The following is a 16,675-nucleotide window of genomic DNA, read 5'->3' as shown; positions in this document are numbered from 1 at the left end:
AGGGTACAAATACTCACAATTTAGTGAGAAACATACCTGTGCTTCATGTAAGGGTTGGCTAAATACTAAGCAAAACGCCAGTGCCCTCCCCTGGCGTTGTACAAGTACCCCCATTTGAGAACCACCTATATGACGTGTATAGTCCTAAACTATCGTGATCAGCCGACTCTCTGATTGCTTAATTTAAATCAATCTTTACCCAGTGTATATGACTGACATTTTGTTTGTCGTGTGTTATTGTGATCTGATGAAGGCCGTAACAGGCTGAAACGTTATCACCCTGATCAATTAAAAACTTTACAAATTGTAACTCGGAGTGTGCAGCACCTTCTCTTATACGTATAGTCCTAAACTATACACGTTAGAAGTCGATTGTTTCAGCCTAATAAGAACACGTGACAATGTGATATCTTGATCTTTTATTACAATTTTTATGAAAAAGAAGTTTGTGGAATAAAAGAAGCTCTCGTCAGAAGGAGGTATAACGCTAAGACTACGAAATGCTAACCAAAATAATTGTTTTGTTACACTGAGGAAACATGAGACTGGGATAATAAATATGTTGATTTTAACACTATACAATATGACGTCATTGAGCGCTCCACTTCAAGTAGCCCTGGCTGAGCTCGAATAGGTCACACAGCTTTTATTTGTAGGTAAAGGCATTCATCACAAAACCATGGAAAAATGGCGGGCAAACGAGGGGAATGGTTTAAGAACTATACACGATACAGGCAGAAATAAAACAGGACAAAAACAAAATGGACGACCACCAAAAGGCGCAGAGAGAGCAGACAATAGTCCAGAAAGAGTCACTATTAGGTCTTCTTCTTCCCCGTGCCCAGTCCAGTTGATCCAACCAATCAGGTAGAGAAGTCCTGTTGGGAAGACATAATTATTACTTTGTATCTTATGTTGTACCTTATCTCACTTTTTGAGATCACTTTTTTTCCATGCTGATAATGTACTTTGAATCTTTAAGGTCTTGTATTATACAACCAGGTGTGGTATAGTAGTTTTGAAAACCTCTTCCTGTGTTTTAGTGACATCCCAAGTGGAAGTGTCCACCTAGATGTGTGCTGGATGGATCAGTCCACCAGCCTACCCAGTGGACTGTAGCAAACGTTGCTCATCTAACCATCATATACCTAGTTTGACACACCCACGTGTGAGAAGAGGCAGATTTTCAAAACGACTTGTAACGGCTAATCACACTCACACCTGGTGGTATAATATGGGACCTTTAAGGAATCACACAAATACTTAAAGCAAACATTTTTGTAACGGAAAATAAACAAAGTAACAAGATGGCCGGCGTGACCAGCGCTACTTACCGCTCGTGGTTTCTTGTTCACCTTCATGTCGAACCTGTGACAGAAGCAAACAGAAGTATACAATTAGGCCCCTGGGTGAAGCCGGAGCACCTCCTTTGACGGCAACCACGGCGATGAACAGAGCAGCGTTTTTATTTTTGATGGCGGAACCTCACAGTGACCAACCAAACGACATACGTTTGCATTTAAACAAACTGTCACTGTCGACCATTTACATGCCACCAGAGAAATTAGGTTTGATTCTGAAGAAGAGTATACCAAACAGAGTTAAAAGAAAATGTTGCGGAGAAATAAAAAAAAATATGAAAACAACTTTAACTCCGTGGGATATGAGCATGAAAAACCAGAGCATCAAATGGAGGCAAGACGGTTATAGGTGTGTGTATGTGTGTCGCACAGTGGTGGTGGGCATGCAGTTTGACTGGAGAACCAGCGGGGTCCGTCTAATCTTGAACACATCCAAATGGAATGAAAACAAATTAGAAGCGACAGGAAGAAGAAAAAGATGGGGATGAGGTCGGCAGCAGGCAGGATGTCAAATGCCACAGGAAGTGGAAGTCAGACTTACTCAAAGTCATAATCAAACATGGCAGAAGGGCTGGGAGCAGCATTAGAGGAGGAGGGAGAGAGCAGTGGTGTTAGTAAACCCTTGTGGTTGTTAGCACTTAGCACAGAGAGCTACCATCAATCAGGTAGGTACCCACACTGTTATCAGAAGTTAACCATGACTTGACACACATAATACAACCTTCCTGCATGTCATGAGTCAACAGTATTGTGGTGGTTTAGTTGAAGGGTAACAGTCTCATGTCAAAATGACATCTTTATCTTGTTCAGAGTGTTGCATGACTAATATTCAAACTAGTGTTTCTTTAGAGACTATGTTTCAGAGTTTGAGAATTTGAACACAACATTTACCAGGTAAATATTGTTAATTTCAAAATACAATTCTTTACACTTTTTCGATTAAACTTGTTAGTTGCCCACGGTAACCCCAGCGGACGGCGCTAGAGCCGTGGGAGAGGAGACGTGCGGCCGGGCCGTGGCACGACGGCGTTGGTCGCGGCAGCCATACCTGTGTCGGTTCTTGTTCTTCCTCTTCTTGTGGTTGCCGTGGTGACTGCCCGTGGAGGAGGAGGAAGCCGCCTTCTGGGGCTTGAGGTCCTGTAGGGCGCCGTCCCCGTCCTCCGTGTCCTCCTGGCTGGGCTCGTTCTCCTGGTTCTGGAGGTCCGGCGAGGCGTCGCTCTCCGTCCCGCTGCCCGGTTCTCCTGGGGAACCGAGGAGAGAGAACATCAGCAACCAACGTCCGTGGTGATAAAGAAAGACCACTGACTTCATCACTAACTATGAATATTTACAACCAACACCACCACCACATCCATTACCAACACTACCTCCATCACTAGCACCACCCAAGACTAGGTCTACCACCATGACTACGGATATTAATTTACAACCACCTACCCAACACCACCACAGCCAAAGCCATTACCAACACCTCCACCATTACCCTGTAGCGGTCAATGCCAACACTGCTTCTTCAATCACCACTACCACCAACTTCACCTCCACAACTACTAGTACTACCACCACCAACATTACCTCCATCAATACTACTACCACCATCATTACCTCCAACAATACTACTACTACTACTACCACCACCACCACCTCCAACAATACTACTACTACCACCATCATCATCACCTCCACCACTACTACTACTTACATGACCTCCAACACTAAATCTACCATCAACATTACCTCCACCACCACGACTACACCACCACCACCACTAACATCCAACACCATCATGAACACCACCAGCAACAGATGATGGCTAGCGGGCGGTGAACTCACGTTTCTCGTTCATGTGATCAGGTATTCCCCCAAGTGCGCACACTGCCTGTTGGATCAAAGAGATATGGCGTTAGTGGTCGTCTAGGAAGGTTCCAGAATGACAACGAATGCTAGGGAAGTAAGAGTATAATCTGATTCCATTTTAGTGCAATGACAAGGAATTGACCGGAACTCACCGCTACCGACGTAACTGACGACTTGCTGAACAAACGCTCCGCTTCTTTAAATTTCCGATTTCGTCTGTCAGTTTTACTATTAGAATTCCTGTTTCGGGAAGAAAATAAGACACACTATTTATTTTTTGCACCAAGGTCTCTAAGCACTAAGCATTAGTCACACATTCACAAAATATATGTATTTATGTGTGAATCACGTAATACTTTGGTTATTCATTAGCAAATAAAAACTGCCTCTTTGATATGGGTCAGTTAGTAGGTTGAAACAGGCTATAGCATAACAACCGTGGATAAAAACTATGATTATCAAGCTTTTAAGCAAAGACACAAATACTAAAGCATGTGATCCATACTGTACAGTTGATCAATAGACTGGATAAATGATAAATCAGGCATGGAAATGAAGCTCAGAAACACACATTGAAAGCAGAGTTGAAGAATTATTGCGTTCACTAGTCACCCATGATAGAAAACGAGTATATTCAATGATGATGACTTACTTTTGGTTGGTGAGGTATCTGTCCCATCCTCTGATGATGTTGCCATACATCTGGGTGTCTTCTAGGTAGCTGCCCTCAAAGGCATAGATCTGTCTTTCCAAGTTCACTAACGTCTCCTTGATATGAAAACACAAGATGTCAATAGTTTACACTGCAGTCAGCTGTACAACCAAACAACCGGCTCCTCACGCAGGCTACATTTAGACATATAACGCCTTTATACTCATAACGTTTCACACCATTTCGTATGAATCTAACAACTTTCCAACAGGCACACTTAAAACTACGTGACGAAGATTGCTCGGATGGACTGGGAACACTGAAATCCCAATGCATTCTCTCTACCTTATTGGTATAAATAGCTTATGATAAATGCTAATTCACATTAGCATCTAGCACCGCTCACCCGGACGGTGTTATTTAGCCGACAGCTCACGCTAACCAATGCCAATGGGTTACAAATGTAGCTTAGCTTAGCAGTCCGCGGGGGCCTAGCGCCCTGCGCGCCACAAACCCGGCAACTTCACCTCCCTAAAGCCCGCCGGTGTAATCAAAACCGAGTCCGTGGAGATTAAATAAAACCAACATACGGCGAGTTCTTGTTTCCTTTTCACCAGTTCCGCCAGCTCCCGACGTGTGTCGGGGATCTGTGGTGGAGTTGCCTTCGCATGCATCGCCATGATGAAAACTAGAGAGCCACTCTGACTGGGGAGAGCACAACACGGGCCCCGCCGAAAGTAGTAGCGCGGCGGTGCGTCCACCGCCGGGGGGCGCTAAAGGACAACACGAGGCGCGGCCCCCTGTTTTCAGATTCGCCACTGATAAAAAATTAGTGGCACCATCAGGTGAGTGTAGCACTATCAGGTGGGTGTTTAGGTTGTCATAGCAACATATTGGGTTGTAGAAACGGTTGTGTTGTGTGTGTGTGTATGTGTGTGTGCCGTGGGGCCCTCAACTGTTGCAATGATAGAGGGAGTTTTTGTGTCTTATTATTATGGGTTTTGGTTTTGTCAAAGTGGACTTGTACCTTTGCTCATTTCTATTTTAAATAGGGCTTTAGCACACAATGCGGATTCAAACTGAGGATTTTTGCATGTTTTCACAGTAAACCATGGGGAGAATATGCACAGGAAGATCTGATGGTGAGTTTCCTGTAGCTTCTGTAAAAAAAAATCATATGGGATAAACGCCTCCTGATATAAACTTTTGACCTTCAAATAGTCTGTAGTATAGCAGGTCACACGTGTTCGATCCCATCAAAGTACCAAACGGTGGTGGTCGACAATGAGGAGAAGAAGGGATTCTCTTCACAGTCCAAGAGGTTCTCACTGGATAACCTGGTAGGAAACTCAGAGCACATCCTTGCCACTCATTCACTGTACATGTACAGCTAATAGTAGAACATACATACATACATAATATACATAATAGAACATTTGTATTATTATGTTGAGTATCTTTCCATTTACAGTGTAAATGGACAGATACTCACCATAATAATACTCATATTTTTTTATGGTGAGTATCACCATAAAAACACAAATTTCCATTATGTTGACACCTGTCTTGTTTCAGAACGAGAACCCAGGCCCAGGAACCTATTGCCCCCTCCCGTCGGCTGAGACCTTCAGTCCTTCCTTCTCTAAGAAGGGCACGACCAGCTTCCCCTCCAAGGTCTCTCACACCCTCGTACTCCTCATGACCTCATCAAGTCTATTAGCTAATTAGTGCCTCGTCACCGACACATCTATCCAGAGGGACTTCCAGAGGATGTATTTAGAGTCGTTGATGAGCAGTATGTGGACATGGGTCTCTACAGATAGACAGGGGTTTGACCCAGAACCTGTGGGCATTAAGGGATTTACTCCTGACTGCTCCTTGTCGTCAGTCCTAGGAGTATTAGTACAAAAATAAATGAAGGTTTATAACAGTGCAGCAAAGGTCACCCTGTGTGTGTGCTTGCATTTCTTATTTTGTTTTATTACCTTACCTGTACCTTAATGTCCCATCTGAGGTTAATACATTACCAACTTATATTACATATATATTTTGTTCTTTGGTACGTGTTGCACCATAGAGCAGGCCTCATGTTCATTTATTTGGTTATTAATGACCTCTTTATGCTGTTCATTAATGCGCATACGACTATTTTGTACTTAGCATTGTGTAGCGCATCTTTGTTGAATATGGAGAATTGATTAACCTAGCAATTGTAACTGCTTGGCATTTGTTTCTATGAATATCTGGACTGTACTGTACCAACAGCAATATATTGTTTCTCTTTCTTCTGACAAATGTACTTATTGTAAGTCGCTTTGGATAAAAGCGTCTGCTAAATGCCCTCAATGTAAATGTAAATGTAAATATGACGAATTTGATACTTGAACGTTGGCCCCTTCCACCCCAGGTCCCAAGAGCCCCCTGGCACCACAAGAGAGGGCCCCCCGGCCCCGACTCATACAACCTGCAGTCCTCCCCCATTGCCCAGCACAGCTTCGGACGGGGGTTCTCCCGGACCTTCAGAGCTCCAGTGGCCATTCCAGTACTGGGGCCCAAGTTCAGAACACCAGGCCCAGATCAGTATGATGTACGTGGGTCGATTTAGAAGGGGCCGTAAAAAATAAACATATTGTGTAGATCATTTCTCTTTGTTAAAAAGTTTGATTTGTTTTATTACAAATCTGCTGCACTATATCAAGCTGTAGAGGGCAGCAGACATTCATACTGATTTATATTAATATAAATATTTTCTATACATTATATTAGATTTCCTTCAAAACATTTTTAGGAACACTAGTTCATAGTGGTTTAATTCTCACTGTTTTATGTAAGTTCAAGCAAAGATTTCTGGATTGAACTTATAATACCTTACAGCGTTTTGTCCATATTTAACAGGTATCTTGCAGTAATTCTGGTGGAAACTTCCAGTCAAAGGGCTCCTGTACCTTCCTCTCCAGAACAAAACGTTGTAGTTTGGCCCTAAACCCAAACCTCCCGTCTCCATGTAGGCATCACCCCTCTCTCTCTATCCCCTCAATATCCCCAGAGTCCCCAGCACTTAGCATCTTGTTTCAAAGCCACTTCTGTCTGCCTTCCCAGGCCACTACCAGGTCAGCTGCACCGTGACCCAGAACAGCCCGATAGCCGCCACGTCTCCTTTCAAATCCAAGTCTTCGAGGTTCCCGGCTGAGGTGGATCACAAGGTTCCCGGTCCTGGGGCATACAACCTCCACCAGACCCCGGACCCCCTGAGGAGACCCACCCTGCTGTGAGTCTGACTACACTTTATCACAGACTGTGGACGTGCGGGATCGAACCCAGAACATTTCGGCTACGTCCTGTCCTGGCCCTATTGAGGGCACAGTCGACTTCCTTTGGATTGGATCGTGCCTAAAGATTTACAATAAAAATCTAAGTGGGCAGGATGGTGTCATGACTAGAGTTTTCGGCTCCCAGCCGAGAGGATCTGGGTTCGATCCCCGATGTCCATATATCTATAGGCATCCTTAAGCAAGATGTCCTCACACCTACCTGCCTCTTAATTAAGTAATTAAGCGTCTGCTTAATTACAGAATGTAGTGTAAATGTATTAAATGACAAAATAGTGTTTTGTCATTTATATGGATGAACTGCATTTATTTTGGACAGCGTTTATTCCTCCATTTGCTCCTCCAGGAGGAGACGTGTCCTGGTGATGGCCATGCCCGCCCCGTTGATTCCCAAGGGCCCTGCCTACCCCGGTCCGGGTCAGTATGACCTGGTGGACTACGAGGGCCCCGACAGGCACCCCGCGTCCACAGCGGCCTTCCTCTCGGGGACCCAACGCAGTCCGCAGGGGGTCTGGACCAGGCAGGCCGGCCCGGGCCCAGGTACAGAGAGACTAAAGGCTGGCTTCTAGTTTAGAGCTATACTATACTGTACTGTACTATACTTTACTATACCATACTATACTGTACTATACTATACTATACTGTACTGTACTATACCATACTGTACTATACTATACTATACCATACTATACTGTACTGTACTATACCATACTGTACTGTACTATACTGTACTAGACTAAACTGTACTATACTGTATTATACTGTACTATACTATATTATACTGTACTATATGGTACTGTACTATACAGTACCGTACTGTACTACTCTATACTGTACTATACTTTACTTTACTTTACTATACTATGGTCTTTGGAGAGGTCTTAGGGAGCTGGAGGGTAGAGTAGTGGTTTGGGTGTTTCACGCTAAGCCAAAATGTACTGAGTCTGCAGTCTAACCTGTAGGCCTCCTAGAGCAAGATGCCCTCAGCCCTACCTGCTTCTTAGGCCCCGTCCCATTACTCCCCCTAGCCCTAGATTTGAGCCCTAGCCCTGGAATTTGTGCGTTCCCATGGAGGGGTAGGGTGTTCCAATACTTAGGAAGCAAGAGGGAGGGCCTATTTTCCCTTAAAATCATCCCTTGGCAACTAGCCAGCTCGGTACCTCACTTGCAGCTAAGGGAGTATCACAAATTACCCAGGATACCTTGCGAACTCAACAAGCTGCAATTTTTCCATGTTTCTCAAACAGTTATAAACAGTTATACATTATGTTAAATATGTACCCATAGACTGGATTTAACTATACGATCTGAATGTGTAGGTCATCTTATTTATTTGACACAAGGGTCACATTTTAAGATGTGAATGAAAATAGTAGTAGGCTTCTTCCTGTAGTGTAGACACGTTGATGCTGCACGTGACGTAGGGGAGCAGGTTCGCTATGCTAATTTGCATAATATTAATTATAGTGGTGTCCCATTTCATAGGGAAAGATCTTCAATGTCACTTTACTGTGGAGGGAACTCAAAGCAAGTGTTCTCGTTAAGGGGAGAGTAATGGGAAGGGGCCTTAATGACGTGGATCTGAATCAAGGGCACTTTGGCTAAGATGCTGAATGACTTAATAGTAAACGTGAAGAGTGATTAATATGAAGATTTCATAGTGTTCAGTGTAATTCAGTGTCAGTCAGTGATTCTACACTTTAATCTTCACCCAGCCTTCTGACTTACATTAGTCGTATATCTATCAGTATTCATATATTCACGAAAATGCATTCGATTCATCTTGCTGTCTTGTTTCTTCCAGGTTATTACGAACCACAGAAGTTATCAAAGAAGTCATTTTTGTACAACTCCAAGATCTGGAATCCCGTGTAAACACCCTGAACCTGTGGACATGTGTTCTGTGCGGTCTCCATTCGGGTTGTCACATCTCTCGCATGCGGAGGCATTCACGCACAACCCACACACAGACACACCACATGGTGCGTATAAATAGTGTATCGTAATGCGATGTTCCGGACATGCTCCGTATTCTGTCTTGACACATCGGCCTCTAGAATAATAAACAAAAGCAAATGCTTATTTCACTGTCAAGTTATTTGATGACATAGAATGATGTCATTGATAGATGGAATTGTATATAGGATATTTAACTAGTTTACTGAACAATATTTATATAATGCTTCCCACATTTGTAAATCTTCAAGAACTAATATATATATATTGCTGTATATTGAAGCTTTATAAAGCCTCAAGAATTAAATATATATATATATATATATAAATATATAGTATATATTCCATAGATCTATAGATTGGAATTTCTAATCAAACGCAAACGTTGATCGACTTCACTTCAGATTGTCATAGCAGACACTGTTGTCCCTGGCAACTGTTTTTGCCGTTCCCTGGCAACTGTTGCTGCTGTCACCGATATCCAGCACCAGCACGGCACGGCAACAGCTGAGAGCTGGAGGTGACACAGCCATGCCAACTGCCAGGGACGGGAGCCGGGGTACGGTCGGTGACGGCGTATGTGAACAATGCGTGTGACTGGGGGGAGAGCTGAACCCAAATCACAGATGGAATCATCTGCCATCACGGGGCAGGGCTTGGCTCAGGCCCAGGAACTGCTTGCCCGCTTCATACTATATGACCCATGATAATCCCATTAAAAGGCCCATGCATGTGAATACAACAGCTGTCTCCAATGTTTAGTTTGTCATTAATGAACGACATGGTTCGTAAATTACATTATATTATGATTTACGACTCATAATCGTCATATATAATCCTTTATCAGGCATTTCAATCCATAGTAAGTTAGAGTGATTTTACTTTAGATGCATGTCATTAATAAGAAGAAGGCCGTTCGGCCTCTTGCGCAAGGATGTGTTCAGGTATCCTTAGGATAAGGGTTTCGAACCAAGAACCTTCTGAACCCTAAACCACTAGATCATCCTGCCCCCTATCACTAGCACGTCATTCACTTGCATTTTCGACTTGCATTTTCTTTAGTGCTAAACTGATCAGATATGACACGGTTCTGCCCACTAAAAGTATGTGAAAAAAATATGACTCCATTAACCAGGTCATCTGTAGGTGGTTCAGGTGCTGGGGATCCCGTCATCCTCTGCCCTTCAGAGATCATTGTCTGGGTCTGTGCATTAAATCCAGCTCTGGAGTTCCTGGAGCTCCATGCGGCAGCAACTGCCACAGCCCCGCTCCCACGCTGTGGCAGCTGAGGATATATAAAGAGTGTGACTGCTTAGACGAACACTCTGCTAATGATGCGCCCTGGAAAATCACAAGCCATTGTTTATTTGGGTCATTTACCGAGAGAGAGCAGAGAGGGAGCGTTTCGGCTCGTCGGCAGTTTGGATAAAATGGAAGTTCACTTTGGCTTGTCGTATGGGTCCTAGGTTCAGGGGAAGTCGCACGAAGATGGGTTTTAGGGTGTGGTGGTGGTCAAGACTGAGCTGTGAAACTTTATTTATGTGGCGCATTTCGTGTAAACGACACAACAAGAACTACATAAAATGAGTTTGAACTTACAATATAAAACAAGCGATAACTGAATCACAGAGATACATTTCAGAGGTGGATTTAAATGTGTATGAGTCTATCGCTCAAAATGAAAGCAAAAACTTAAAAACTATGTTTTAGGGTTTTGTTTGAGAATTTTGCCAGGTTTTATACAGAAGCACATAAAAACGTGTTACCACCCACCGTTGACTTTTGGGTGTAGTTGCATTGGAATTCTGGTGGTGTGGGGGCGTCTACAGTAGGGGGTGGGGAGTCTAGAGATGCATACCTCTGTGGTTTACAGAGGTGCCTTCTGAGCACTGAGATCAGTCAGTGAGGGAAGACGAGTTGGAACAGTACCCCCCAAAGGAGATGGTGTTTAGGTAGCTCTTTGTCTTAAGATTAGAGGGATGCAGGCTGGACTCGGTGTGTGGTTTGACTGGGCCCACTGGCTCTAGACGACGAAGAAGTATTCATTAGTCATTATAGTCAACACAAAATACAACAACCAAGACTGAAGCGTGACAAAAATCACTTAAACAGAGAGGAAGTGCATATTTTAATATCAAAATTCTAAGTAAAGGTTGCTCGTTTTTGGGAGGGTGAGACTTACGTATAAGGTGATGTTGAACAGATTTTTCCTGAGAGTCTGTAGCCGAGAGGAGGATTGTGTTTGGTGTCTGGCACTACATGGGTGCAGTGGTTCATTGGTTCTGCCGGTTATTTATTATGGATGTATTACAGACGCTGACATTTAGAATCAAGATTCCAGAGTTTTATTTTTACTTTTTTTAAGTATACAGTGAAATGAAAATTGAAATGAAATGAATGAATGAATGAAAATGTAGCTGCAGGTATAAAATACTCAGACAGGCACCATGATACACTTAACAAAATAAATAAAATGATTCAAAGCTACAAACCTATGTTTTATTGTTATGTACCATTGAATAATATGAATAAGTATCACAGAATACTTTGCCTGTGAACCAGAGCAGAGATAGGCTGTTCTTCTTCTCCCATGGTCAAGATCTAAGATCTGCAGAAAGCAAAGTCATAACGTTGGAAATATAAATAGACGGCCCGGGGAGAGAGGGGGTGTGAGGGGGGGAGGAGGGCGGGGGAGAAGGGGGAGGCAGAGTCTAGGGTCATAGCCAGGGGGGCCAGATCTGTTTCTCCTTGTGGCGTCATCGGTGCTCTAATACCGTCATGGCGACCACAATGAGTGCCTTTATTGATCGGGATCGGCCCCTCGTAGATAAGAGTTTTGAATGGGAGTGATTGTGGTGAATCAAAGTGTTGCGTAAATTCAGCAATAAACTCTGTGTTTTCCTTATTGTGAACGATGTTCACAGGAACCCTGCAGCCCTACTGGCCCAGTCTGACATCTCCAGTCATGTAACTGGAGGGGCTGGAGACAATGGGGACCTGTTCTCAAACCCAGTGTTATCAAACTTAAGTTGTAAAGTTTGGTGAACCACATTTACATATACAATATATATATAAATATGTGTGTGTGTGTGTGTGTGTGTGTGTGTGTGTGTGTGTGTGTGTGTGTGTGTGTGTGTGTGTGTGTGTGTGTAAATTGTCTTTCAAAACATTAAACAAAAGAGTGAGTGATAGAGTGAAACTTTTTAAGGGCGATTCACTCATTGATTAACCCACTCCGATATTTTGTCTCCTCCTCCCCGATTCACATCGAAGTCCCCCACCATGGTTATCAAAACCAGTGAGTACATTGCATGGTGAGACCCTCATGGCCTGCTTAACTGATGGATATAGCTATTAGCCACACATATTCGTTTATTTCTTTCAATAGATGCATGCATCTAGGAGACTTAAATTAATATATTTTGATCAATATTTATATAACATATTGCTATTAGAGTAATGGATCGGGTTAATATTTTGCTGTTCCAGTATACTGTTTTTGGTTTATTATTTATGTATGTGGTTATCACCACCATACACCCATACACACAAATATAATTGCCTATAATAGCAAATTAATAACGTGGTCTTTCCTCGGTGACTATGGTTTTAGAGACTGTTGGCAATCGGGTACTTGATTCATAACTTTTCTAAGAAAATAACATAAATGGAACAGTCCATTCAAAGTTAATTGCATTCGTAATTACGCCGACGCGTAATGTTATACACATGTAACGACTGCTGGGTGAACTTTTACTGCCAACTAAATAAGTAGCCCAGAGTTGAGGACCCTGACGGATTCTACCATTCACTATCACCATATTCTCATATCACAAAGTCTTGAGTACACTACATCACCATCCCCCCATATCAGCCACACCCCAACTAACACGCGTTACACACTGTACTCTGTATCTACTATAAACTTTCGTGGAGTTGCTGCATTTTCTTTTCCCCTTTTTCCCCAAAAAGATGGCACGATCCGGACGCACCTCCCTGCTAGTGTTGCCAGATTGGGAAAGATTTCCCTCCCAATTTGGCAACCCTGGCTCCAGTGCGCTGCAGCCAGTGTTGCCAGGTTGGGCTGGAAATATGGCCCAATCTGGCAACACTTCTCCCTGCGCCCCGTCTGGATCCACTCTCCGTCTCCTCGGTCACTGGCCGGCTGCTCACAGGCCGTTTGACACCGTGTCCACTGACCACCACGACACGTATCTCATCTGGCCTGCTTCCTTTTGTTTTTTCCTATCCCCGGACTGCTAAATTTCTTATCTTTTTACTCCCCTTTCCCCCGGGCTCCCGGTCGGATCTCCAGAGGGCGTGTTGCTGCAGCGGGAGTTTCATCTCCTGTGCGTCGGCACTGAGGAATGACAGCGAGGGGAACGGGACTGAGACTCACTGCCTGAACACACAAACATGGATTATAAGGAGCTCGGGAATGATTTCGAGGAGAAACTGAAGCTGACAGAGAAATGTGAGTAGTGGGATGGTGGAGGCCGAACGGGTCAGCGTTGGGGAGCTCTGGTGGTCGGAGGATGGTGTTGGTATCAGCCCATCTCAGACCCAGATGGGTCACATTAGACTGGGCTTGTGAATCCAACACATCTACTGCTGACGTGTCTCCCATAACATTGTGAAATGACATGTGTGATCTCACGTGATCTGTAAATTACCCAATGTTACCTCGAGATGTGGGACGTTATATGCGATCATACTGTAATGAAATCTGGCATCTGGATTGGGCATCTTTGCGCCAGCTGTGTCATCCTATAGGCTGACGAATGAAGCCTGACGTCAAACGAGAGAAACCGTCTGCTTATTTTTTTTGTTGCATGTATGTATTGGAAAAATGACAACCGGTGCCCTCTGTCCATACCGCTGTCCTTCTAGTCCCCAGCCAGGGGTCTGAACCAGATCTCTCAGGGTCCCAGGGTGGTCTCCGTTACCGCGGTCCTCTCTGTCGTATGGGGGCAGAGCCAAGGTGTTAGTCAGTAGGCTGTGGCGAACACGGCATACACACATGAAATCGGAGATCCGCCGGGGTTTATTATAGCACACATCTAGGTCTCTGAGAAATATCCCAGCCAAACAACAACACGCAGAGAGAGAGAGAGAGAGAGAGAGAGAGAGAGAGAGAGAGAGAGAGAGAGAGAGAGAGAGAGAGAGAGAGAGAGAGAGAGAGAGAGAGAGAGAGATCTAAAGCTATGCATTAAGCCCCACCAGCAGCCACCCGCTGTCCCTAAGTACTGGGATGAAACCGGCCATGTTGGCAGGACCACTGGCACACAACGGGAGAACCCTTCACACAAACCCGATTTCTGTTAAAAACATGTTAAAAACACCTGTGTGTGCTATGCCTCTTCTCGCGTGTTGTTGTCGTCAGAAGGTGACTTCTATAGCAGACCCCCCCTGGTATTCTCTCCTCTCGATGGGGGAGGAGAGGACCGCTGAAGGCTGCTTGCCGCAGCTCTTCATCAATGCAGAGGCGAACAACCCGTCTTCTCAACCGCGAACCCCCCCCCCCCCACCCCCTCAATCCCCACGGCTGTGTGTGTGTGTGTGTGTGTGAACTTGTCCTTTTTCTGTGTTTGTGTTGGGTAGTGTGTGTGTGTGTGTGTGTGTGTGTGTGTGTGTGCGTGTGTGTCTTTGTGGACAGTGTGTAGGTGTGTTGGGTGAAGGTGTGTGTGTGTGTGTGTGTGTGTGTGTGTGTGTGTGTGTGTGTGTGTGTGTGTGTGTGTGTGTGTGTGTGTTTGCGTGTGTCTACGAATTGTTACGTTTATTAGAGAGCATAAGAAAACTGATGCGTGTGTCCGTGTGTGTGTGCTTGTGTGTGTCTGTGTGTGGTGGTTGGGTATAATTGTGTTGTTGTGTTGCTGCGGTGCCTAATGAAATAATAATAGACACCTTCGGCTCTTTTGACTCACAAAACCGATAGTTGTGAAATATTGACTTCAGTCATGCACCAGAAATGTGTGCAGAGAGAGTTGATGGATCGGAGCTGATAGCGGTGGAGACGTTGGCGCGGGTCTGTGTTTTGGTTCACTGTTCCCTGTTACCGAAACAGGCCAGGCTCAGACGGCAGTGTCTGTGTCTGTGTGACGTCTGCCCGGAAGGACAGACACCCAAAAAGGAGTTTGAGATCAACAGAAACATTCCTTCTCCTCCTCCTCTTGGGCCGACTCCAGTCCGTCGCTCTCTGCTGAAGAGCCATGGGGTTGGTTTGTTTTGTAGCACCCGGCGGGCCTGTTTGTGAGTCAAAAGAGCAAAAGCGCCTAATCTCATATCAGACAGATTTATTCAGGTTAGGGCCCGGCAGACACACTCCTGTTTTTTTTCCCAGTGAGCTAAACCCTCCCAGTGACTCTCCCATTCCCCTCCTCCACTAACTCCACCCCCCACGCCCACTACCCTCACCCAGCAACCCATCTCTGCTGCCTCCGCTGCTTTGATCCACCATTGAACTCCTCATCCAGCACCACCCCCCTCCTCCTTGGCTTAGAGACCACAACGTATAACCACAACCCAACACGCCTTAAAGTAGGGTTAGGGTTCAAATTTGCCTTGAGTCGACATTTTACTTTGTATTCCTCTGGGAGTGTTTGGTTTTAGTGCTGGTGGGTGGCAGCCGGCACAGCATGGAAAATTCAACCGATAAACCACACAGTGTAGCGTAGTGTAGTGTAGTGTAGTGCAGTGTAGTGTAGTGTAGTGTTGTGTAGAGTAGTGTAGAGTAGTATAATGTAAGAAGTACATGAGGGAAGAGAGAGGCACAGGGTCTTATGGAGACAAAAGTTTGTAGTTTTGGCACGTGAGCCAGGCCTGGCCAAGACAAGACACGTTCAAAGCGTCTCTGTGTATTACTGACAATAGCGGTGGTGGGGAAGCTGCACGTTCTGCCAGATGTGGACAATCCGCTGGTTGTGTGTGTGTGTGTGTGTGTGTGTGTGTGTGTGTGTGTGTGTGTGTGTGTGTGTGTGTGTGTGTGTGTGTGCGTGTGTGTGTGTGCGGCACGTTCTGAAGCCTGCGACGCACGTCGGAGCCGACCCACCACCACCGCATACCTCCCGCTGCAGAATGTTCTGGAACAGCCGCAAAGTGTTCCAGAACGGCCCTGCTTAGAACTAGAGCGTGCCGAGAAGAACGTTATCAGGAACAACATGGACGAGTGGTTGAGGGGGTTTGACTCGCAGATGAAAGGTTCTGGAATCAAACCTCAATCTTCTCAGTCTAACCCGTGGGTATCCTTGAGCCAAAAGCCCTAGCCCCTAGCAGCTCCTTTATGACCAGTATAGTTGCTCCTTCAAGACCTGTATCAGAATACTCTGTAGGTCGGTCGCTTTGGTGGAGAATGTCTGCTAAATGAGTTATCAATAGTAGTAGCCCATATCTTAATCCCACCACCAAGTGTTCTGGAACAATCCAGTCAAGTGCCTAGGGGTAGGAGGGTCCACACTGGATTCCCCCTCACACGTTCAGACTTGTTTTGCTCTCCCTCCTCGATTCTCCAGGATTCAACCTTT

At 44.9% G+C, this 16,675-nt stretch overlaps 3 protein-coding genes across 5 annotated transcripts in view; 2 read left to right on the top strand and 1 right to left on the bottom strand.

Moving 5' to 3' along the window:
- Window positions 1-425: 425 nt before the first annotated feature.
- On the bottom strand, window positions 426-4,582 carry meaf6 (MYST/Esa1-associated factor 6). The gene is made up of 7 exons (XM_084484568.1): window positions 4,461-4,582; window positions 3,871-3,986; window positions 3,371-3,458; window positions 3,195-3,240; window positions 2,410-2,602; window positions 1,335-1,368; window positions 426-878 (listed from the first exon to the last, which is right to left on the bottom strand). Exons 1-7 carry the CDS (start codon window positions 4,548-4,550, stop codon window positions 864-866), a joined length of 582 nt encoding a protein of 193 aa, XP_084340694.1. The 5' UTR covers window positions 4,551-4,582; the 3' UTR covers window positions 426-863.
- Window positions 4,583-4,981: 399 nt separating this feature from the next.
- stpg1 (sperm-tail PG-rich repeat containing 1) lies at window positions 4,982-9,107 on the top strand (the record flags this gene model as incomplete). The annotated part of the gene is made up of 8 exons (XM_084484851.1): window positions 4,982-5,012; window positions 5,092-5,210; window positions 5,446-5,544; window positions 6,278-6,457; window positions 6,766-6,874; window positions 6,970-7,138; window positions 7,546-7,739; window positions 9,004-9,107. The coding sequence occupies 8 exons, from the start codon at window positions 4,982-4,984 to the stop codon at window positions 9,072-9,074; spliced, it is 972 nt and encodes a 323-aa protein (XP_084340977.1). The 3' UTR covers window positions 9,075-9,107.
- A 4,205-nt stretch (window positions 9,108-13,312) lies between these two features.
- LOC311365380 (uncharacterized protein) overlaps window positions 13,313-16,675 on the top strand; it is a 38,645-nt gene continuing 35,282 nt past the window's right edge. For all 3 annotated transcript variants that reach the window (XM_084484896.1, XM_084484894.1, XM_084484895.1), the window contains exon 1: window positions 13,313-13,629. In XM_084484896.1, coding sequence (XP_084341022.1) covers window positions 13,572-13,629 — 58 coding nt within the window. In that variant the 5' untranslated portion in view covers window positions 13,313-13,571. The remainder of the gene's footprint in view (window positions 13,630-16,675) is intronic.

This window comes from Micromesistius poutassou (assembly GCF_964030765.1).
Source record: "Micromesistius poutassou genome assembly, chromosome: 20".
NCBI classification, from domain to species: domain Eukaryota; kingdom Metazoa; phylum Chordata; class Actinopteri; order Gadiformes; family Gadidae; genus Micromesistius; species Micromesistius poutassou.
This window is presented reverse-complemented; position numbering and strand designations above follow the sequence as displayed.